The 25,050-nt window shown below is 36.2% G+C and overlaps 2 protein-coding genes across 2 annotated transcripts in view; both read left to right on the forward strand.

Moving 5' to 3' along the window:
* LOC139751721 (uncharacterized) overlaps window positions 1–124 on the forward strand; it is a 6,039-nt gene extending 5,915 nt beyond the window's left edge. Inside the window, exon 4 of the mRNA XM_071667278.1 lies at window positions 1–124. This exon is cut by the window's left edge and continues 1,002 nt beyond it. The gene's annotated coding sequence lies outside the window, so the exon portion shown is untranslated.
* A 1,657-nt stretch (window positions 125–1,781) lies between these two features.
* LOC139751722 (uncharacterized) lies at window positions 1,782–24,142 on the forward strand. Its single transcript, XM_071667279.1, has 13 exons — window positions 1,782–1,979; window positions 4,445–4,469; window positions 4,861–4,951; window positions 5,340–5,428; window positions 7,442–7,510; window positions 8,638–8,770; window positions 9,941–10,074; window positions 12,284–12,386; window positions 13,832–13,895; window positions 16,035–16,134; window positions 20,515–20,631; window positions 21,732–21,833; window positions 23,282–24,142. The coding sequence occupies exons 1-12, from the start codon at window positions 1,942–1,944 to the stop codon at window positions 21,804–21,806; spliced, it is 1,038 nt and encodes a 345-aa protein (XP_071523380.1). The 5' UTR covers window positions 1,782–1,941; the 3' UTR covers window positions 21,807–21,833; window positions 23,282–24,142.
* Window positions 24,143–25,050: the final 908 nt, after the last annotated feature.

Raw genomic sequence — 25,050 nt, forward strand, 5'->3', positions numbered from 1 at the left:
CACGTGTGTTTTCTATATACATTTGGTTTTCTATATACATTTTGGTTTGGCAATGCTTTGTTTTTCTTTTTTAATCTGGGACACATAAAGGCCTTTATAACAATTTTGGTTTTTTGAATTAGAATAAACTTAGGAATATAAAATGTTTTTTATTACCCCATTGGCGAGAGAGAGCTAACATCTTTCCATTGATGATAAAAAAAAATATGTGTCACTGGTTCGTTCTTGATAGGAAAAGATAATAAATAGATAAGAGACAGATAGATAGATAGATATATATAGATGAATAGACAAAACCAATATAGAATAACGGTCTTTCCAAAAAATTACCCGTTTCATGAACCCATGATAGTTCAAACACAAACATAAACCTAAACTAACATCCTATATACATTCATAAATATCTTTCATTTATTCTAACATTTAACTAAGACTTAGAAAAATAATAAGAGATAAAGGAAAATAAACCTGGACCTAATTTCCATGTTCATAAACACTTTTAAATGATTGGAGCCAATTAGACTGCAATAAACACACTTCTAACATGCTTTTATCTATCTATCTATCTATCGCCTCCTTACTTAACAAAAGCACCTCCATCTACACTTATACTTTACATACTTACATTTGAGAGTAACGTGTCCATTCATATCACCAACTTTCATACTTAAATACTTTCACTTGTGTCCTCAAGACATGTGAAATATCATCTACTCTTCCACCTTGCATCTACATCTATCTATCTATCTATCTATCTACCTTCCCTAAATTCTACTTCACTTTTGAACATGTTAACCAACCCATCATGTGTGTTCAACATGACCATACCATTCCAGTATGGCGTGCGAAGCTTCAAAAAGTAATTCGGCCATTATGTCTTCAAGATAAATGATTAACAAACATGTATTTTCGCCATCATAGACTAGACTTCAAAATAGTATTGGTAAAAAGGCTAAAAAAAAAAAAGGGGGGGAAATGTGTATGAATTAGCCTATTAAGTCAATCTAATAACCTATTTAACACATATCCTACGTAAGATACAAATCTAAAGCTCAACCTTGTATAATTTCTAACCCATGCTAAACCCTTAAAGAAAAATAAATAAAAAAAAAAGGCATTATGGTAAATGCATTATCGATACTAATTTCTGCAATCGTTATTTCTGGTCAGTGTCGTCTGCCTGGGGTGACGTAGGACCCGACGCCATACTTGATGTACCTTAAGCCTGCGACGACGCCCCCAGCAGGCATAAGGCACTCACTAGATCTCAAGAGCGTCGTCGCTCTCGCTATTCATCATGGGATTATGATCACAACATCACTACAAATATGAAATTTCGTTATATCAAATTATTTTGAAGGGTAAAAGCTTGTGCATGTCGTTTCCCGCTTCCCTATATAAAGTTTTTTTTTGAAAGATTAGTACTACCTGTTCAAATCTTATTCAGCGATTGGAAAAAAGCTTCTAATTATTCACTACATTCAATGAATAATTCAAGGCTTCCACACGGTCAACCCATAATTGCGGTTAATCAAAACCTTTATTAAGATTTAATCTTCCTTTAACCGATTAGTACAAATAATGATTACAAGACATTTTGATATTTGTAAAAAAAAAAAAAAAGAAAATAGCATGGCGCTCAAAAAATTATCTAAAAACAAATAAATAAATAAATAAATAAATATATATATATATATATATATATATATATATATATATATATATATATATATATATTCCTTAAATTCCTTGTGTCAGTACCTAGTGTCGAGGACCTGAACTTCAATGTCGCCGGCGAAAGAAGGAGGACGCGAAGTTTTCCCAAACTCTTCCGTGAAATAAATCGAGAATACATCTCCATTACCCGGAGGGTAATTGATAAAAACACTCCCGAGGAGAAAATAAATTTCCACGCACAGTGAAGAGAGAGAGAGAAGAGAGATGGCGGAAGGCGGCCTCACAGAAGACGCCAATGATGAGTATGTATTCGAGTAGGTTCATAATGAGGGGAAATGTGTGACCTCCACTGAACCTCCATTTTGGAGTGGGGTCACGGTCACCAACGACGGATTAGGTGGTCTATGATTATTTCCTCTGGACCGGCTTTTGGTTAAGTGTGGGTCGGGGTCGTGGGTCATCATGGTCAGCAACGTCAACCATTTTCAACTATAGTTGAGCCAAAATATACGCTCATGTTGGTCTACGATAATTAGAACGTACACGATAATTAGAATGTACAAATTACTGGTACATCTTTGCCTCCCATTACCCACCCCCCATTTCCCCCCCACAAAGGAATGGGTTTTGGTTGATTTATATTATAATTTGTGGTACATTTATAGTATATAGCCTTAACAACACCTCCCCCCACCCCTTGCTTTTCAAAAGCCATCTCCACTCTCAACTGGACAAGGGAGTAGTTTACTTGGAACTGGTTTTTGGATTCGATTTTACGATTAGGCTTTTGGAAATACGTTACTTTTGGGAAGAAGCGACTTAAAAAACGCACGCCAATGAATGAATAAATCAATTATCGGAGAAAAAAACTATATATATATTCTCTCTTATGTAGCTGATGCGCATGGCTTCTGTGCCAACAGAAATTATGAACTGGAAAAACAATTTATAGTTGCAGAATGATAAAAAAAATAGGCCTCATCTTACATTCTTGAGCTTTCGTAATTACCAAAGTAATCCTAATTAGCAAATTGCCACTGGCAAACTGACGAAATAGACAATTGATATCACCATCAAGCACTCTAGACACTTTAAAAAAAAAAACTCCAAATCCACTTAAAAAAAACCCTCCAAACCCACTTAAAAAAAAACCTCCTAACCCACTTAAAAAAAACTCCAAACCCACTTAAAAAAAAACCCTCCAAACCCACTAGATATCCATCCATTAGAAATCAGTTCACCCCACACCTTCACCCCCCCTAGACATGCATGAGTTACTCATTTTCTCTCTCTCTCTCTCTCTCTCTCTCATCTGCTATGGACAATCACCCATCTCTAAAACACGGCAAATGCTGAGTGAGTATATATATATATATATATATATATATATATATATATATATATATATATATATATATATATATATATATATCCCAGAACAATTCATGCCCACGATGTGGGGGGCCCCCCACTCACTCAGTTGCCCTTCTGCACACATTACTACACACACCCCTTCCCCTTTTTTTTTTTTGACCTTTGGTCATGTCCACTTTTGACCTTTGGTCTCGACCCTGTGGTCATGACCAGGTTTCCTGAGGACTTGCACGTAACTAGTGTGCGTAAAGGGTACTTGGAGCACTTATATACATAAGGTGACAGTATTGAGGGGAAAATGTAGGGTTGATGACTTAAGAATATGAGCTCAAGGTCTGAACACTTCCTTAACCTTCCTTAGTAGCCTTTATGTATAGTAAAGAAAATGTTAATAAGATACCTTAATTAATCCCGACAGTCCATGGAATATTCTTTTTTCTGTATGTGCAATGTCTAAATTATTGCCTTTTGAGATTTAGATAATATGTAGAGTTAGATATGTGGATATGATGATCTTTTTTAGTAATAAATGGCAAAACTGAATCTAGCCAAACCCAATAATAATTTAAGAATGCAATAATCTTAATATACAGTAATGAATGATGCCCAACGAATGAGAAAAATGCTTTATTAAACCTTGAAGTGAACTATAATTGCATGTGAAGCTTAAGACAAACATTAATCTTACACTAGAGTATGATTTACAAAATTATGTGGGCCAGAGGTCACAAAATAATGATAACTTAATAATAGCATCCAAATCCATAATCAGAAAATAAGCCCAAAACATGTCTGAAAGCTTGATTTAAATGGTGTACCAAAAGTTTTAGGATGCTTTTATCATCCACAAAATGCTAGAGCAAGAAAGCAGATTGAAAAGTTCTCTGTGTGAATCTTGGTGGACTTAATGCTTTTGTATTTGAAAGGTTCCTGTCTTTCTTTCAAGCTGTTCTAACCAATAAAAGTGTTTCTCGATAACTGCAGCAGCTTTTAACTTTTACTGGATAAGTCAGTTGATGTGCAGTTAAACACCGAGTGAAAGTAAATATTCCCTACATTTGATTTTTCTATGATTATTATCATCATTATTTATGTACTTTGCTGGTAAGTGATTCGTGATTTTTTCATAACGATAAATTTTCAAGTGCTGGTTAATTTAGTCCAGCAAGATAGTCTTTGCAGCATAATAGTCTCAATTTAGTTATCATTATTTTTATGGGTTTAGGACAAAAAAAAAGCATGATCTTGACAGCCAGCATTTTTCTCTTTATCTGGACCACTCCAGAACTCTTATCAATCTAGATTTTAGGGCTTTAAGATTAATGAATACTGTACTTCAGTTTTATGTTATCTGAGCATTTACTTTGCCTCATGCATGTATATTTTTTTCCAGCTTCTGCCGACCACGGCTGAAAGAGGTAAGTAATGAAATTTTTTTGGGTTATGTTACTCAATCATTAATCTGGAAACCTCTGAAGGATAGGGGTGAGATGAATATGAAGGGATATTACTCATGTGCCATAAATTAATACCAATATCTTGTTATTATCCGTATGGAAAGAAATATCATTTGCCTAGAAGCAATGGAAATTTACAAAATATATAGAATTCCAGGCAGTAAAATACAGCTCAGGATGATCCATAAGCACTTATGAATTTCAAGTTTTCTGTATTTAATGATTAATCAGTTAACATCACATACTCAAAAATCTAAACCAAAAATTTTTCCTTGATTTTGAAGTTAAAAAACCTTAATACATTTCCCATAAGTAATCATAATATTTTGATTTGATCATACCTCATCAACAGACTGAACTTGAATCATGCTATCAGCATGAGTTTCCAAAACATGACTTCTGGGAGGATCATTTCAACAAAGATATTCTCCAGCAGATATTGGGTATGTATAACAGAATCAATAAGTTATGAATTCCTCATATTTTCTGCTTATTCAGGTAGATGTCAATAAAATTTTCTCATATGAATTCTTAACACACACAAAAGGTTGTGCTTTATGATTTGTTTTATGGGAATTTCCTGAAAGTTCCGTAGGGTTCTAATATTCTTGATTAATTTTTTGAATGACATCTTTTGTCAAGAATGCTGTATCCCAAATTTGAGAATATTTTTGACATTTCTCCAACTCTGCAAGTCTTTCTTGAAAATGCATATACTTCACTGTGAATTTACACACAACAGACTTCATAGCGCATGGTAAAAAGTAAGTGCGTTCCTCATTATTCCTTTACGGATTTGATTTAAAGTATTTTACTAGTTTTTCTTTTCAGACTGGAAGTACAATCCTCAGCCTGGCTGTCATTATACTGTTGTGAAGGATTGCTCTCAACCTAAGACACATTTGAAAGTGGTGTGCTCAGTGAGTATTATGAAAGCAGTACTCTCGTTCCTATGTAGATTAACTTTGAAATCGTGTTTTGCATTTCAAATTGACTTAGGAGGGATCGAATATATTGAAAATATTAATTCAGTGAAGTAAATATGCTGGTCTTGCACTGAGGACATGTTTTTACTCACAATAATCTACCTATCAAAAACACAAATGTTATTCGTACATTTCTACACGTTCTTGGTGATGGTTAAACAGAAACGCATGTAATATATTTTAAGGAACTTTTTTTCTTTAGTTATTCAACAAGTGAAGCAATAAACTTTTGCTTGCAGTGGTTGGTAGGAACTACTGAATTAAAAACCAACATGGATTTAAGAGGAGATCTTACAACACAAATCCGAGAAACACTAAGCTTCATCTTTGCAATAAGCGACTGATGGGTGTTATGTATTCTTTGAAAGTCAAATGGCCATTCATACTGTTGTTTTGTTGGAGATTTATAAAGAAGGTGAAGTTCTCAGATGGTATGACAGTTATGAGACATATAGAGATGGAAAGCAGCTTTGGTTGCAAGATCTGTTTAGGTTTTTTGAAAGCAAGATGGTACTGAAGAGAACTGTAATTACCTTTCTGTTCAATATGAGGAGAGTTTTACTCTCTCACGGCCCCATCTTTTGAGCTTTCCTTACCATCAAATAACCCTTTAAACATGTGCATACTGCTGGTATACACAATATCGTTGTTTAGTTTATTCCACATATCCACCATCCCTATATTAATACTACTTCTTGTCCTTTTAATGAACTTACCTTGCTTACTGTCATGGAATCATCTTACCTAGGTGTCACACAATATGAAAACATGTTCAATGTCAACAACATCCATGTGATTTAGAAACTTATTTGGTCACACATTTTTCTTCTGGTCTCTATACTGGATATATCTGTAGCCCCCAGCTTTCCAATGAAGCCCTATTCTCTTTAGATCTTTTTGTAGTTGCCCTCTCTTGATCTTAATAAGATTGTTATGCATCTTTACATGCAGTATGTATGAGGTCTAATCCAAATTTGGTTTATGATGTTTTGAAAAACTTTCCAAATGTTTCCTTACCCACATACATAAATGTGACTCTAAAATTTGCCTGCAGACAGTTTGTCCTTTTCACAAATCTTTGAGAAGCTTTTGCAACCAGTAAGGCACAAAAGCAACATCTCATTTTTTTTTTCTCCATGCAGATTTATGTAGCTTATTTTCCACTAGGTGATATTTGTCTCATGTGAATCTTGTCTTCCTTATCTTATATTAATTGTATTATATTTTATCAGCCATTTATCAGATGAACTTTGGAATTAGACCAAGTATCTCTGCAGGCTAATTCTATCTTAGTTATCTGTACTTTTCTCATGACCCTGGCTTCATTCCTAGACATGAATGTTCTGGTATGTGTCCATTCCATCAGGCAAGTAATTTACATACACCAAAGTAAGTGGGCCCTTGACTTAACTGTGGCACACCACTGTTGACCCCAGATTACAGAAAAAATAACTTGCAACCTCTTCCAAAAGAGAGAAATGGAGTGATATGATATAGGGAAGGTGATGTGCTGTCAATGGACAGAACCACTGCATATGAAGTAGCTGGGGGAAATCACCAAAAGGATTGTAGGGCCTGGTTGTAGATAGGAGGCTTTAGTCTTGGTGCATTACTTATGACAGCCAGAGAATGGATGTGAGTAAATGCTGCCTTTCATCATCTGTCTTGGCACTATCTCACTCACTTGGAAAATAGCACACATCTGTCTATCTATCTATATCTCTTGACACCCTTCTCTTCACGAACTCCCTCATAAGAATGGCCATGGCAAAAGGGTGTCCATAGCTGGTGAACTCCAGTATGATAAAAGCAGTACATATATCTTGTTTATATTGTTTCTACCTAATGCTCCTTCCTAAATGTTCCTACCAAATGCTTCTGTCTTAGATAGAACAAATACATTTATGAAATATTTTGAGCAGAACTGATTATGTAATTATATTTCAGATGTGTCAGTGTGACCTGAAATGCTTTAATGTCTTTGTAAGTCACCACCGTGGAGAGAGCCACAAGAAGGTAATATGATTTATGGTTCAGTTCAAGTTACAATATATAATGTTTATAAATGGCAGGTAAACTTATGCTTTTCTTTTGAACATGAGAAAGTGAAAAGCCCTGCAATTAATGTAATGATGGGGGCCCTGCTCTTGTTCAACTCACCGTGATATTTACTTTTATTTTTACCTTCATGGGACCAATATTAATAATCAAATTTATTGTATACTGTATAGCAGGGGAACTTGACTCCCTCCAGCATTCCCAATGAGGATGGATGAGGTGGGATAAAGGTACTGGGTTAATTAAGGAGTGTGTGGAAAGAGTGGTCACTGTCTGTGAGGGCAAAGACTGGTATCTTTAATGGAACAGTAGTCCCAGTAGTGCTGCGTTGGGTGTGAACTGTGGATCCTAAATGGATAGGACAAAAAGATGTGTTGCCAATGAAACGCTCGAGGACAACATATGGTGTGAGGAAAGTTGATTGTTTAAGGAATTACTGAGTGAGAGATTTGGTAATAAAAAGAGTAAGAATGAGATATATGGACAGGGCATACCGAAGTGGTTTGGACATTTGGAGAGGATTAGTGAAGACAAAGTATCAGGAAAATGTGTTAGAGGTGGAGGAAGCGAGGGGAGTACATATGTATGAATACTTGGATCAAGACAGCAGTGATGGTAGGGCTGGGACAAAGTGCTTACCACACATCATGCTTGGTGAATAAGACTTCTTCTCAGCTGTTTTTGCATAATTTTCTTCTTGGTTCATCTGGGACTGATTTCAACACATCAAGAATTCTTTTGAATGTTATGTAGTAGTTGTTCCATGAATGAAAGGCACTTTGAGTTATTGAGACCTGAACATAAAAGAGGGTAAGAGGTATGCAAGAGATGGTGCAAGCTGCAGTGAGAGGTTGTACAGGGAATGATATAACCTTGGCATAGGAGTGGTCAGGGGAAAACAGTTGGTCTGTGTGGCTGGTATGTGGACAGAGGGGAGTATGAGTTTGGTGCATTACATATGACAACTAGAGAGCCGATATAACCAAATGAGTCTATCCTTTGTCTGCTCCAGGCACTTCTTTGCTAAGCAGGAAACTGCAAACTGATATTAAGAAATTCACAAATTTCCTTAATCTAATTTCCAGATTATGAAATCCAAGGTTTTTGCAGCAGCAGGGGAGATAAAAAGCTGTTTTCGAAGCCTTAGAGAGGAGCGTATGTACTTCTCTGAAGGGACATTAGAATATATGATTGATACTGATCGGAAATCAATAGTTGGTGAGTACTCTTTTTTTATGTATAAGTTGGTCTGAAACAATGTGATAACCAATATTGTGAATGCTGTCAAGATGTATGTGTAAACTGGTGAATTATGAGAGGAAAACTTTAAAGATACAGAGAGCTATTATTTGAAGAATGTGATTAAATGAGTCAAAAAAAAAAGATCATGTAGGAAATAAGTTTAGAAGTGAAAGAGATGAAGAATAAAGGAGAATGTTAGAAATACAAAATTAATTTTGAATGGCCTTGCCGATGAGAACAAACTTTACAGCATAGATTGTACAGAGAAATGGGGTAGTCATATGTAGTTTAAGTAGAGTTAACCATTAAGTAGAAGAATGGAGATGAGTAAAAAAATTTTTTATTAGATCAGCATTCCCCAAAACTTGCATTCATACAACAATGCTGGGACTGCTATACCTTCAAACACCCATTTTTGTCCTACCAATAAGAATCTCTGGTTCCGCACATTTGTCAGTGCACCTAGAACTTTTGTCCCCCCCTCACTAACCCTGTGACTCCCTTCTTCCATGGTTCCATTTGCTGCCATGTGCAGTCCTAAGTATTTATTATACTTAATTCCTGCAAATTTTCTTCATTTAAACTCATGCCCAACTTCCTGACCCTGTACCCTGCTAAACCTAATAACTTATTTACATTAATCTCAGCTTTCTCCTTCATGCACACTTACAAGCTCAGTCACCAGCTTCTGCAATTTCTCATGCAAATCTGCCACCAGTGCTTTGTTATCAGCAAACATCATCTGACTCTCTGTGTTTGAATTGAGTAACTCTGTAAACCATTCCTGTGTATGTTCAAGTTCAAATATTTTTTTTTTTATTGTTTGAGGGAATCTTTTTCCACAATCCTCACACTTTCTCTCTTGGCTGATTTTCTACATTATGAAGGGAAAGATAAGGAAGTTATCACTTCTGAATTTGAAGATTGAACCACTAAAGTTGCCATGACGTATCCTCGACGTGAGTTTATTTTAATTCCCTTTAATCTAATGTACTAGTCTGAATTTATTACCATTACTTCCTATCTTTGCTCTCTCCCCTCTTCCTCATCACCACCAACTTCTCCCACCTGGAAAATTTTGGTTGTGGAGTTTGCCTTGTTTCTTAACTATTAAGGTGTATCATTTATCTTGACTTACTACCACAGGTGTGTCGTTTGTGTTCAAAAAATATCATGATAAAGAAGAAGCTTTTGTATGTGACCTGTGCAAAACTTTCAGTCTCAAACCCATGATAATGTTGAAGCATCTTGAAAGTTCGAAGCATGCTTTAAAATATTTAGTAAGTACAATATTTATTTTTTGGCTGATCCTTATGTTACAAAACTGAATTAAAGTTTTATTCCATCATTCTGTGTTTAAATCTGTCAGTCTACTTTCATAATTTTTTTCTGTGTATATTAGCATCATATATATATTAGTCTAAAACCTGGGGTGGGGAAAAAGAATGTCACCCATTTGTCTCCATAATATTATAATAAGCAGCTTATGGGTTGGAGCAAGAAAAAGCCTTATGTGATATCTGAATATATGTGGTTGTAACCAGGATGAAATGAAGGGAAAGATAAATGTCACATGTGATGAGAAACTTTGATGTTCTGGCTCTGATTGAGACACTTGATGGATAAGCAGGAAGCATAGTGGTTGGGTAATGTTCATAGAGTTATATTTATGGTTAGTGAGCGGACAGCTGTGAAGGAAGGGGTTGCTCATCTGGTAATGAATGAACTGTAGGATTGTGATGACGAGTTGAAGGAATTGACATCGAGGTTGATGTGGGTAAGATTGTAAGTAGAATATGAGAGGTGTGTGATAGTTCATATTCTCCATGAAGCAAGGAGAAAGAAGAAAAGATTGCATTCTAAAAGGATCCTAATGAGAGATTAGCAGGTTTGATGCAAGGGTCAATTTTGAATTTTGGTACTAGGGAATATGAATGCAGGGGAGGGTGATGTGGAAGTCAAGGATGTAACTAGGTGGCATGATGTCTTTGTTGCATATGAAAATAGGGAAGGCTTGCTGAGTTTAGTGAAAGATGATTAGTGTTTAGAAGTACACTTTTCAGGGAAAGGTGTATTCATATGTGGGTGAATGGACTGAGGGTCAGCAGAAGTTAATGGACTGTGTTTTGATTGACAGGAATGCAAAGATGTTGATGGATAAGTAAGCTTGGAAAAGTGGCCCATGCAGAGAGATGCCAGAAGAAATTGAGTAATGAATGGTATAGGGTGTGAGTAAATGACATTAGGGGAGTAGAAGGTACATGGGAAAGAAGTGCTTAACCCATGAAGGACCAAGCCCTCTAAATTCATGGGGAGGGATCTTCAAGGGCTAGGGTTTATCAGAAAACTCAAAATATTTTTAGTCATCCACTAACCAAGTGTCTGCTGATGTTCTGTACAGCAAGGGCTGCCTCTGGCAATTAACGAGAGCATTGTAAATGGTCTGGGACACTTAAAAATCCCGGTTATGATTAAACAGCGGTTATGAGTAAAGGAAGTATCTGGTGACAGACTGTGGTGGGAAATTTCTAAAGCTGACAACAGACTTTGGAGGGAAATTTCTAAAGCTGGTGACAGAATTAGGGAAAGTATGTAAAAGGAGAAAGTTGAAAGTAAATGTGAACAAAGGGATGGCATTAAGGTGAAGCAAGAGGTGTGAGATAAGATGGTTTGAGTGTAGATTTGAATGGGGAGGACCTGGATGAAGTAGAATGCTTAAGGTAATTTTTAGTGGACTTAGCAGCAGATGGAACCATAGGGGCTTGAAGGTAGTCAAAGACTTGAAAGAAGGGATGACGTCCTTGGAGCATTAAGACATATAGGAAGAAGGGTCAGTGCTTGTAGGGGAAAGATGAATGTGTTTGCTAATGAGGTAGGTTGTCTAAAGAGAGAGGGGAGATGAAGGAAGAGATAGAACAATCGGGTGAAGGGAGCTCTGGGATACTGGGGCTTAAACATTCATTAGGGTGAGAGGTATGCGTTGGATAAAATGATCTGGAGTGATGTATATAAGGAATGAAGTGCTGTGAATGGACTGTACCATGGCTTATGAGGTGATCAATGTAAGCTGGGAACTAGTCTGTGGGTTTTGCTGTGGATGGTAGTCTTTGTTTACTGTTCATCGTATGTGACAGCAAGAAAGTGGATGTGAAAGGATTAGACTATTTTTCATATGTTCTTGATGCAGTTTTGTTAAAACAGGAAAGGCAACTAATTAGACATTAAAAGTATTATTTAAAATCTACCATTTTGTAAAAGTTTGTTAGTCTACTTTTGTCCTTTGGTTAGTTAATCTGTACATTCACTCGTTTATCAGTCTGTTATATCTATCCTCTTATGAAAATTGAAATGCATCAGAGCTGTAGCATTGAAGTATTGTAATTAAAGTTTTGTTAATGGATCAAGCCAGTAAAACGTTCAGTTGTTATTAAAGTTTTGGTAATGGATCGAGCCAGTTAAATTTCCATTGTTTATTTTTTTTATTGACAGTGGGTGAAGTTTCACGTAGATGCAGGGAATCAGGAGCTAAAAGACCTTTGTGAAAAGGTCATGGAGATTGAAGGACGTATCAATCATTCCATTCACAGCACTAGTAAGTTCTTACATTTCTTTGAAGTAATACTTTGCAGTATCTGACATTCGTAAACAGTTTGGCCATATGTCTCTTACCATTATCCCCAGTCCTGTTCATATGGGTTCGATTAAGTGCATAGAGTTATGCAATCATTTTGAGGAGGATATCGTTTGCAGTTCTTTAACCTAATTGCACAGGCTGGCAAGGGCAAAGGTATCCAGTTCCCTGTGATGGGTTTGCTTTCTTGCTGCATAAATGATCTGTACAAAGTAAATGGTGCGAGGTGCTTTATGTCCTAAGCCATTTCGTTCTGATGTATGTGAATCACAAACTAAGACTTATGTGATTATCTTAGCATTGTTGATGCTAATGTTCTCTGTACCTTTAATATGCCATGCAGTACACCAATCCTCCATCAACCAGGAAATACTCTTACGGTGCTGGCCCTGGCCCCACATGGTAGCTGACTGAAACTTCACACGTAAACAGTAACTCGGTTTGCTGATAGCCACCACCCACTCTGTGACACTTTTTTCTCTTTAATTTAAACATTATCTAGGTACTTGACGGATATCATAATATTAAGATCTAAAGTGTATGTGTGTTAGGTAATATACTGGATAAATAATGATTATATATGAACTGTAGAAAGAAGTAGATGGTAGGAACACTTAAGTAGGAGCATTAAGTGGTAGTCAGTAGGAACATTAGGTAGAAGTCTCTGCAAATATTGTACAAGACTTGCCCTCTGCCAGTGCCCTGTTAAGGGAGAGGGACTAAAGCTTAGGAAGTGGCACTGGAATTTACTAGTTATAGAGACTATTGCCATGGCTACCTCCTTGAGGGAGTTCCAGAAGTGAACAGCATCAGAGATATAGATAGGTAGGTAGACTGATAGATAGATAGATAGATATATGATGCTTTTGAATTAGAGTATTTATGAGATAGCACCCAAGGATTTTTGCACTCTTTACAGTTCGATAATTTTGACTGTTGTATATCGTAAAACTAAATGTAGACATACACGATGATACCATATGATATTTTCAATGAGTGCTCTCGAGTTGGCAAAGCCATGCTGGTTAGCATATTTCTTAATGAACCGTAAAATTCATTCATCCTATTGATTATATGGACCAAGAAACATGTAATGCTTGAGGAAGTTAAGCCATCCTGGAAGTATCATGAATGAATAGATGATTTTCACCCCCCCTGCTATCAAATATATTTAAGATATATACTGGATATGAAAACTGATTTTATATGATGAAAAAAAAGTACTTCAAAAAAAAAGGACCAATTACTGTTTTTGTATTCTGCTGGAGAACTGGCTTTTTTGGGGGGAATGCTGCTGGTATTTCATTATGCACCCAGAGGATTAATTGATATATAAATAAATGCCTTTGAAATATCACTAGTTGGTATTAATAAGGCAAACAAAAATATTTCATTTGTCATTTCAGGTCGTCCTCGCAAGGTATTACCTGACCTCAAGAAAATAGCTATAGTGAAGAAGCAGCCTGAAATGTAAGTAATATGTCACTAACTAATGACTTGTGTGATAGGCATGAAATTTGTTAGGTGGCTTATCATTTATTTTGCAGCATTCTGATGTATAGCCTAGTATACATTGAAAATTTTCTCACATTGCTTTGTTATTAAGTTACATCAAGCATATATATTTAATCGGCCCACACTCCACTTCTGGGCACTTCCCCATTTAGACTTAATCCTTAACCACTTTGTCTCATCTGACTGTCATCACCCCTATCACTTAAAACTTAATACTTTCACACACATTCCCACACTCTGTCAGCAACTTATGTAGTTTCTCTCTGCCTCCAGTTTGACAATTAGAAATGAAACTTTTATATGTGTTTGATTACTGGTAAAAAAATGAGTGATAACATACCTCGATAAAAACAACATTAACATGTTTTAAAAGACGTTAAATATTCTAGAATTTTTTTAAGTGATAAAAACATTGAAAGCATTGTAGTTCGCAAACAGTTAAAAAATAATACAAAAAATGGTGAGCAGCTGGACACTTAAAATGTTACAGAAAATATGTATGTGGAAAATGCAATGAATGGTGAGCAGTACTACTTACTGATGACAGTGGCTACATGTTGCATAATGTGTGAAGCTGGTAGTAGCAATTGAGTTCAGTTGTTTTATTGGTCATTGAAATGGCACCCCCAAAATGGCCTACAAGTGCATCTCTTAATAACAAAGAATAGATGTTAAGTCTTGCAATGTAGCTAGAAGTATTTAACAGATTACAAAATGGTTAGAGAGCCTTAGAACTTGGCTATTTGTATGCTGAATCTCAACCCTTCACCACCCACAATTCACCTAACCCTAAAGTCCCTCATATGATGTCAGCCTCTCCTCATATGGAAAACAAATATATTTAAGGTTAGTACAGTTTATCGACACATATTGTTCATTCAATAAACACATACAGTATTTGATAGAATTATATTTTCATTTTTCCATACAAGTCCACCATTTCTTACATTAGCAAGATTAAGAAATGGCCTCATTTGCTCACATCCTCTCTCCTGCTGTCATATGCAATGCACCAAAATCAAAGCCCCCTTGTCACAGCCAGGCCCCACAGATTTTTTGTAGTTTCCTCGACCACTTCATATGCTCTGGTTTATCCAACTGAACAGCACATCCTTCCCTGTAAACCACACTGCTCCAGTTTGATCAATTCTTTGCATGCCTCACAACCACCTGCATGACCTGGCTCTAAGCCTTCAAAGCATCTATCACTCCATCCTACCACTTCCTTGGATCCACCTTTTCCTTGTTCCTATTACTCTAGACATGTATACTCTCATATCCTTTCCTCACTCATCATCTTCATATTTCCAAACATTTCAGCACACCTTCATTTCACATAAATACTCCTCTAACTACCACACTTTTAATGTACCATTACTTATTTTATCAACCCTATGAAGTCCCATGCCTTGCAGCCATACAGTCCTAACAAGACTAGTATACCCTAAGGCATACTCATCTTTCCATTAATGACAGTGATCTCTCTCTCCACATATTCCTCAATGTGCCCAAGACCTTTGCTCCCTCACCCAGCCTATGGCTCACTTCAGCTCCTTTAGTTTCTTTCACTGCCATATCCACTCCCACTTCCTGCATGTTCTCTTCTTTCAGACTTGTACTCTAGATAAACTGTATTTTTTCACTGCCACCAGCATCATATCAACTGCAAAGAACATGAAACATGGAAATTAAATAGAGTCTAGAATCTCTGTCACTGGGGGTACTTTGACAATGACTGTGAAGTGTACCCCTTTTTGCAGCGGAAATGTCTTGGTTATGCTGAATCTGTGCTTAGGGCATTTTCACGGAATGCAACTTTCAGTATAAATGAGGGACACATGTAATCCGACTCTGTTAGGTTTTCGAAAATAACCCTGGAGTTCACTAGTTATGGAGAGTCTAATGACTAGGCCACCCCCTTAAGGAGTTCCAGAAAAAAAGAGATAGACAGGTAGATAGACCCTTTTAACATAAAAGCTAGGTTGACCTTACTACTTAACATGTTTAGAAATGTTAGGTTTCATGAATAAGGAATAATGCATGTTGAAATACAGTCTTCACTTCATCATAAATGTTTTCATGTTTTCTTTACAGAAAGTGTAAGAACACTGAGGAGGGGGTTAGGAAGAAAGTGGAAACACGGCTGGATAATGCTAGCCAAACTCTCATCGACAGTCTGAGAGAGTTGTCCAAAGTAAGATATTTCCTGGTTTTCTTATTTCCATCCTTTGAATTAAGTTAAACCTAGAAAAAAAAAAAAGTGCATGCAGAATTTCATTAACACAATTTTCTCTTGCGTGGCTTTAACCATATTTTTGTATTAGATCCAACATAAAGCAGAAAAACAATAATAAATTCTACTTGTTGGTATATGCATGAGTTATCAAGCTGACTGTGAATGGGCTAGAATGGTTTGTAAATGTTATGAAGGTAAAGTTCAGGGTTACTGGGAGAGCAAGAACAAAGTAAGGGATGATATTTTTGATGAAAGAGGGGCTGTAAGACTGTGACAAAGAGTGTAAGGAAGCAATTTCAAGTACAATGTGGATTAGAATGAAAGCAGACTGAGTTCAATCACCCGGTGTAAGAGGAGTGAAGAAATGGGTGCTTTTCTGGAGGAGCTGGACGATGTTTTGGAAGTTGTGATGCAAAGATTCAAATATTTGCACTTGGGGACATAAAAGAAAAGGTGAGTTAAATGGCAACTGAGGGTACAAATAGGGAGGTGGGCATAATGATGATGAAAACTGGGAAGAACTATTTGAGCTCTAAACTGAAAGAGGAATGGTGATTGGGGATACTTGGTTTAAGAAAGATGAATGCATAAATATACATGGCTGAGCAGAATTTGGATAAAAGGGCATCACTGGATTATGTGCTAATGGACAGATATGCTGTCGAGGTTGAAGGATGTGAACATATTTAAAGGGGTAGCAGACAGAATGTTTGATCATTTCTGGGTGGTGGTGAGTGAAAGTTTGCAATAACTTTAGGAAACAGGAAAAGAGATATGCATGAAAGAAGTGGTGAAAGTGTCATTTCAGAAAAGAGCCTTGTGTGCACAGATACCAACAGATGTTGAGTGATGAGTGATACAGGGTAAGAGTAAATGAAACAAGGGATGAAGTACAGGAATGGAAAGTATTTAGGGAAGTAGTTCTTACATATGTGGCATGCTAAAGATAAGGTGTGCACTTATGAATTATGGTTGTGAGCAATGGATTGAGAAGGTTAAACTGCATGAGAGAAAAGAGGGGTGTATGGTGTTTGTAGGGAAAGAATGCAAATGATTACCCATTTGTCGTGGGAAGAATTTTACTATTCAAGGGGCCCCATCTTGTGAATTCTCCTTATTGTCATAAAACCTCTGAAATGTATGTATGCTTTCTGCATGAGCATCCTCAGTCAATCTGTTCCATTCATCCACCACTCTTTTACTATAAAAGTATTTCTTTACATATTCTTATGTGCAAATTTCTTATTTGATTTCATGTTGTGTGGTTGCTTTATCCCTAAATCTCTTGGAGAACTATCCACTGTTTACTTCGTCAATTTCTTTTAAAATCCACTTTGTGATCAGGTCACCCCTCAGTCTTCTTTCTTCCATGGTAGGTAATTTTAAAGCCTCTTGCCTTTCCAGGAAGTGTATCTCTCTTAATTTTGTACCATCATTGTTGCCCTCCTGTGCACCTTTTCTATGAGCTCTTTTTTTTCTTTTTAGGTGTGGTGACCAAACCAGAGAAGCATATTCTAGTTTGGGGCTTATATAGGATATGAAAAGCTTGCTAAACACTTCTTTCTCTATATACTTGAAAGCTATTCTGATATTTGCCAGAAGACAGTTTGCCTCCTCAACTATTCTTTTAATATGGGATTTTGGCAACAGGTTAAGGATATTCTTTACTCCCAAGCCCTTCTCACACACACTGTCCTGAAGGTGATTTTATGCTTGGTAATAACTATATTGAGGCCATCTTTTGCTTTGTCCCATCTTCATTACTACTTTACATTGGCACATATTGAATTTCACCAACCACGTTTCAGACCAACTTTGGAGTCTGTTTAAGTCCTGTTGTACGATGATGCAATCTTCCTGGCTTTTCACTTTCCTCATGGCCTTTGCATCATCTGCAAGTATGTTCAGGTAGGATTCCATACCTTCAGACAAGTTATTCATATAGATGAAGTGATGTTCCCAGAACCACACCTGGTGGCACTCCAGTGGTCACCTCAATCCTTTGGGAAAAAGTTCCTCCAACATGCGTGTTCTTGTTCCCTAACTACGAGTTAATCTTTTATCCGCTGTAAGAGTTTCTCCCCTTATTCCTGCTTAGTGATCCAATGTAGAACATTGTGAAATGCCTTCCGACAGTCCTTAACCAGACAATCCATCCAGTCTTCCCTTTTGTCTAGGAATGAGCTCACTCTCTTGTAAAATTCTAAGTGGGAAAGATAGTTAGTTACACATGACCTCTGTTCCCTAAACCCAATTTAGCCTCAGCAGAAATCATCCATTTGCTTTCTAATAATCTTTAACAGAACCGTACATACCACATTCATTAGTATGACTGGTCTGTAGTTCAATGCCTGTTCAGTCTCCTTTATCATATGTAGTTATGATGTTTGCTCTTTTCCTTGCCCTCAGCACTGTGCTTCTCTCCAGTGACATCTTGAACAGTAATTCAGGTGGTTCATCTAGCATATCTGTACACATCTTTAGCACTTACGATTTAATTTCATTAGGTCGAAGAGCCTTTTATGGGTCGAAGTCCTTTTAGAATTCTGAATATCTTTCTAAGACATCTCAATTTCCAAAACTTCTTCCCCATTCCATCTCAGTGGTGTTTAGACTATAGTGTCTTCCCATGTGAAAATACTCTTGAACTTGTTATTTACTTCTTTGCTTATCCTTACTTCATTCTCTACAGTTTTTTCTATGAATCCCTTAGCTTGATTAGCTGCTCCTTACCTGACAGCTGACCTTGTAAAACAGTTTTAGATTTTCACCTGCCCAATCCTTAATATTATTTTTAAATTTTCATTGTTGTTTTCTTGTTGCCACTGTGCATCTCGAAGCTCCTTTGCTTTATGAGATCTTTTATTAAACCACGCCTTCCTTATTTACTCTCCTTAAAGAGAACTGTTAAGTTCTTGAAATGAAAATCTTCCCCAGCCCTCTGGGCTTGTCCCACAAGCAATATTTCCAGGTTGTTTGCTGCCATCGCTTCCCCTTACTTTTTAAAAACTCTTTCTGATGTCTGATGTCTGTGCTCTGAGAATTATAAAGCAGGTCAGCACCAATACCCAGGCTAGACAATGATATAATTGCAGAGTGGAGGTTGCTGATTAGTTTATGACCAAACCTGCACTAAGCCAGGACGCTGCTAGCACCAAACAGGTGTTGAATGAGAGATGAAAGGCATTTACCTCACCAGACAGCAGGGTTAGAGGTTTCAATCCCTAGGAATCCTTTAGATTCAAGAATGCTAGACACCTTGTAAGAGAGTTTTGCACTCTTCAGAAACGATATTGTTTCCAAGTACAGGGAGGATCTTGTGATGGCGCTAAGAAAAAGGGGTAAATGAAAATTTACTGATTGCCATGAAAAGTATTGAGCAAGAATACTACTCCATTTACGTAGGGTGGATCAAGTACATGAAACCATGCACCTTTTTCTGAAATATTTCTTTACTGGAGATCATTACCCTCACAAGATGGCTGAAGTACAAAAATGACTATTTCTCAATGTGACTTTTTCTTTAGGATTGATCTTTTTCCTGGCTACCCTAGTTCTTAATTTCTTTGGCATAAATCACTTTCACTCCAAAAGAATGGATATGGAACTACATTTATACATGTTTGAAATAACCAAGCACGTCACTTAAGTTGAATGATTGACTGATTTGATTAATAAGAGCATTTGCAACTAGAATGTGTTTTCTGATCTTCTACAACAATGAGGACTAATCACCGACATCATTTAGATTATATAATAATAACTAGGATGGTAAGGTCACGATGCATCTACCTTGAATGAGAGTACACTTATGTGAAAATGGGTCAATGGGTTTGGTATGAACGCTGTGATCATTTTCATGAACACTGCAAGCTTTTGCAGTTTTCATCGATTCTTAATGAAAGATGGCACTTAGGTGTTTGTTAGCTTTCCTTTGAGTGATTAAGGATTTGCAGTGCTGAGTGGTACCATAAGGTAATGAGGCAATGAGGAAAAACAAAGGGAAAAATTATGGGATGCTTAGCAGAGGTGGTATGGTGTGTAGGAAGATTAATAAAAGTATGATTGAACAAGACAAATGATAATAGACATGAAAAAGAAAGAATATGTAAGAAAGGGAGTAGGAAGGAATAAAATATAGATTATTATTGTGTAAGTGAGGGAATATAAGGAATGAATGAGAGAGTAATGATATAGCCCATGACTAAGGCATATAAAGGAGATACTCATGGTTCTTGCTATTTTGACTGGTTTATGTGATTTTTAGGGAAAACAAATTTTCTTCATGAAATTTTCATGTAGTACTTTTTTCTATTCATCTTTTATTTTTCTTTCTAGTGTGCTAAAGAAGTTTATGATGACCAGAATAATTGGGACTTCATTTTGCACTGCCTTTTTGTCACTGAAATGAGGCTATCATTGTACTTTAGGTCAAAAGAGAATTTGAGGAGTTTTGTAAGTTGGTTTTACAGTTGCGTTTTGCATGGAATGAATTTTCTCTTTGTTCAAATCATGTTTCAAAAATTAGAATGCTCAAATAATATTTCTCTTACTTCTAATCCACTTCCACTATTTCCAGCTAATGGTATGCAGCTGTAGACCCCTTTCATTGTAAATTTCATAAAATTTCCTGGAACAGTCATAATATGCATTTCCATGTTTCAGGTGACTAATGGAAATGACAGCTCTGCATGGTTATCACCAATGTTTCTCTTTCTATGGTATGGTTTCTTCACTGGTTTCATTCTTTGTTCTTTTACTATACTGTAGTACTTGCACTACATGATCACTTTTTCCAAGCAGGATATTATATTTGATGTTTTCTGGTTAACATACCTGAGAAAGGGATAAGTACTGATGTTCCTCTTCCCCTAATATTAATGTGCTTGGCGGCAATAAGATAGAAGAGTGAAGTGTGGTGGTAAATGCAGTTCAAGAAAGTGCCAGTGTGCTTGGATGTTTGAACATAAGAGGATAAGTAATGAAGGTCAGCGGGTCAGAAGAGGAAAGATCAATGTAGATAGGGAGACTGAAATGATGATGGAAGCATAGAATGAAGAAGGCTTTGACAGCACTGGGGCCTGAACCGTCAGTTGCTTGAGAGATGAACATAGAATGGAATGCACTGGATTGGTTTAGTTTAAGTATGGCAACTTGCTGGGCTGAACCAGGGCATATGATAAATATAAATTAAAACAGAATGGTGTCTGAGGTTTGGCTGCTGATTGTAGGCTTACACTTTGGTCCTCCATACAACACAGCTATAGAGTGGATTAGCTTAAATAAAGGCAGTGTTTCCTTGTTTGTATTGCTACCTTCCTAGGACAGAAGGGACACTTGGTTATCAAAAATGGACGTATGTGGTCTTGGCCATGAAATAACACATTGATTATTAGTGGGATGCTACAAGGACTTCATATGCAAGTGGTTCAGCTCTTAATGTACATCAGCATGTTCTGATATTTTCCTCATGAACAACGATGCTTTAGTTGGGGAAATGTGCTGAAAGTGTGAGCAGTCTTAACCGAATTAATGGAGAGTGGTTTCTTTCTCAGGAATACAATAAGAAGATCAACTTTTATCTTGGTCAGATACATAAGTATAAGAAGTGCACTGTTCTAGAAGACTGAGCATGTCCATTCTCATCATAATGAAAGGTTGGTGATCATTACAACTGTTAATTTTCTGTGAGAGTCCATTGCAACATAGTTTTGATGTATGCACTGCTGTTTTGTAATGACATATATTTAAGGAGCAAAGTAACCAATACGATTTACATGAAGTAGGTTCATTATGACTTATTATACTTGATTTAAACATGTTTCAGGCATGTAAATGCTGCTTAATCTCCACAAATCTTGATTGTCCTTCATTTTGTAGATATTTTTTTCGTATGTGTTCGTTATTTATCACATGAGCAAGGTAGAATCAGGAAGAGATTACAATGTTCTGGATTATTTCTCTTGCATATATTTCATATTGTCTCGTTCCGATCCTTTTCTTATTATGATTTACTGCGTTATTGTTAAATCTTAACTACTTGCACATGAACAGGGAAACACTTTAGCAGACATTATTGTTCTTTTTTGGTCGTCTTAACCCATTCACTGTGGCTGAGATGCATAGGCTATTTCTCTTATCTCCTTGTGGGCCATATTCTATTAAAATCCCTTAATCAATCACCTCTGCCTTGAGTTGAATTGTAGTGGCATGCCATGCAATGTTCCCACATGCTAAAGCCAAAACTGTTTCCTAACATTGGTCATCCTACGAGATGTCAGAGAGACATTGCAAGAAATGTGTGCCACTTGTAAGATAATATATATTAGTGATGAAAAGTTTTACTCATCATATTTGTTTGTGACCAGAACACATTACAAAATACTGAATCTCTCTCTAAAATACTCTTGGAGTACATGTACCTCATATGCCTGGCAAGAGAGTATAATAAGTCGAAGCGTTCATGGTACGTGTAAATTTCATGTTATTTGGTTGAATTTATTTCATTTTGTCAAAATATATGATCTTAAATGTAACCACAAAGTCCCACATAGACATTATACATTATATATTAGGACTGCTGTAGTGAAAGGCTTAATATACCAATTTAGACCAATGATATTCCTTTTCATACGTAACTACAAAGTGGCATGTGATACCCCATTCTCAAAGTTTATCAGTCAATAAAATTTGTCATCTCTCAAGTCTTTTTATTCTTGTGTATTGTGTTATTACTGTTGAAAGTTTACCTCTGGAGTAGGCACTGTCTTGCAAGACTTCCTCTCAAGTTGCCAGTTTCTCAGAAACTTTACTAAATCAAACCCTTTTTCACCTAGAAAGAACCTGATGGTTTCGGACCTTCCCTATAACCCCCAACAGTATTGATTTTTGCACTTGACTTCTTTAGAGATGTAGTAATTTTTGTAAAATGGAAGTAAATAGTACCAGGACTGTCCATCTTGTTAGTGGTATTTGCCTATATCTCAGAATATACTGTAAGGCGAGAAACCTATATGAATCCAAATTTGAGCTTACTTGAGTGAATTGTTTGTTTGAGGTGTATATCAGCCTTTGGAATATAGTAAGTCTACCCATCCTTTTGCAGAGTGTTGATGTCTGACAAACAGGACAGCAGTTAAGTGGCCTAATATGCTTCCTCTTTTCATAATGTGTGGTTTGTGAAGTTGTGGATTTTACAGTATATGTTCACCTTTCCCTCTGTCAGTAATAGTAATATCAAGAACAAAAGACATCCTTGAAGAAAAAATTGTGCACTGCTTTGTTAATAATTTTTTTTAGGTACTCTTTTTTTATGCTAATTTCATATCTCATTAGTGATTATTATTGTGTATTACATGAGATCCTTTGAAGAAAATTTTTGCTTTGCTCTTACTTTAATAGGACTTTTCGGTTAGTTCATGTAGTGCACAGTGCTAAATTTCTTTTCCTCTCTTTAGTTTTTTTTAACAATGCATTATTTTTGGTAAGGTTGTCAGAATCACTATTATATATCTTTATATTCTTTATTAAAGGAATTTCAGTTCACTAAGTTTTTGATATGATCTGATATGTATATCAACCATGGTATAAAAGGACCATGTTAGTGTCACTTATGGTGAAAAAGGATACAATATTGATATTTTCGTGGCTCCTTCAAAAGTACATTGTTTTCACTGCTCTTGCATAATCTATTATATTTCATCTTTTTCATTCCTAAGCAGTGTTACTTATAAGTGTGTTTTGCAAATACATGATATATGGTCTATATATCAAGTTAAGTTATCCTTTGTATTAATCCATATTTTTTCTGCCGACCCCTCTTATGTCAAGCAATGTGTATCATCACTAGTATTGTTGGAATTACTTTATGATTGTCAAAGGAATTTGTATTCATTTATTGGTGCAAGCAGTAAGTTCTTTAATGTGCAATAAAAGTCTGACACTGTGAAATAAATATTTTGCGTCTCTGGAACTGAATTATTATGATTCCTTTTAAGACGGAATATTGAGATTTTCTATTCATCTCCAGTTTCCAAAAAATGAGTTTGTCTTTAATATTGTTATGCAAGGTATTTATCATTAAATCTTTTTAATCTTGAGCAGGAGAAATTTAGTAATGGTAAAGAGTTTTGATTTAGGTAATTATCTTTCCTGCCTTCACAAGAAAGCATCAGGGAACAGGTGAACATATGGTCCCATTTTCACATGTCCAGTCTCAAACTGCCAAATAGTGTATACCAGAGCCAGTCTACCATCCACAGCCCAGCTTTATTGATACAGATAACTCCACTGTTTATATTAACTGCTACACTTGCCCTGGTTCAGCTTTTTACCTGCATGTTGCATCCCCCTATACCACAACACTAATCTTTTTTATCCGGAGAGAGAGAGAGAGAGAGAGAGAGAGAGAGAGAGAGAGAGAGAGAGAGAGAGAGAGAGCTGCACTTTAAAACTAAAACATTAAAAGGTGCCTTTAATTAAGGATAAGTGCGATAACCTCATATTTAAGTATGTATGTTAACCTGTTTGAGTGTGCATTTAACTTAAATGTTGAAATAAGTGTAATGGAATTGAAATTAAGGACCAAAATGTTAAAGATGATGGCAAAAATATGAATTGAACAGGAGTGTTACATTTGATATAGAATGTGAAACTGATGACCTGAATGTTGAAATAAACAGCTATAATGTGAAATTAACAAGGTAATATTTATACAAACAACTAGAGTGTGAAGTTACACATAATAACATAGACACAAACAAAGTGGATGTCGGCACATGAAATGCTTAGTCGACAGTGTGATGAAACTCGGCCAAAATGTTAGGAATCAATAATTACAGACTATTAAAACTGCTCTTGAATCTGTCATGATAG

The sequence above is a fragment of the Panulirus ornatus genome, chromosome 12 (assembly GCF_036320965.1).
Source record: "Panulirus ornatus isolate Po-2019 chromosome 12, ASM3632096v1, whole genome shotgun sequence".
Classification (NCBI taxonomy): domain Eukaryota; kingdom Metazoa; phylum Arthropoda; class Malacostraca; order Decapoda; family Palinuridae; genus Panulirus; species Panulirus ornatus.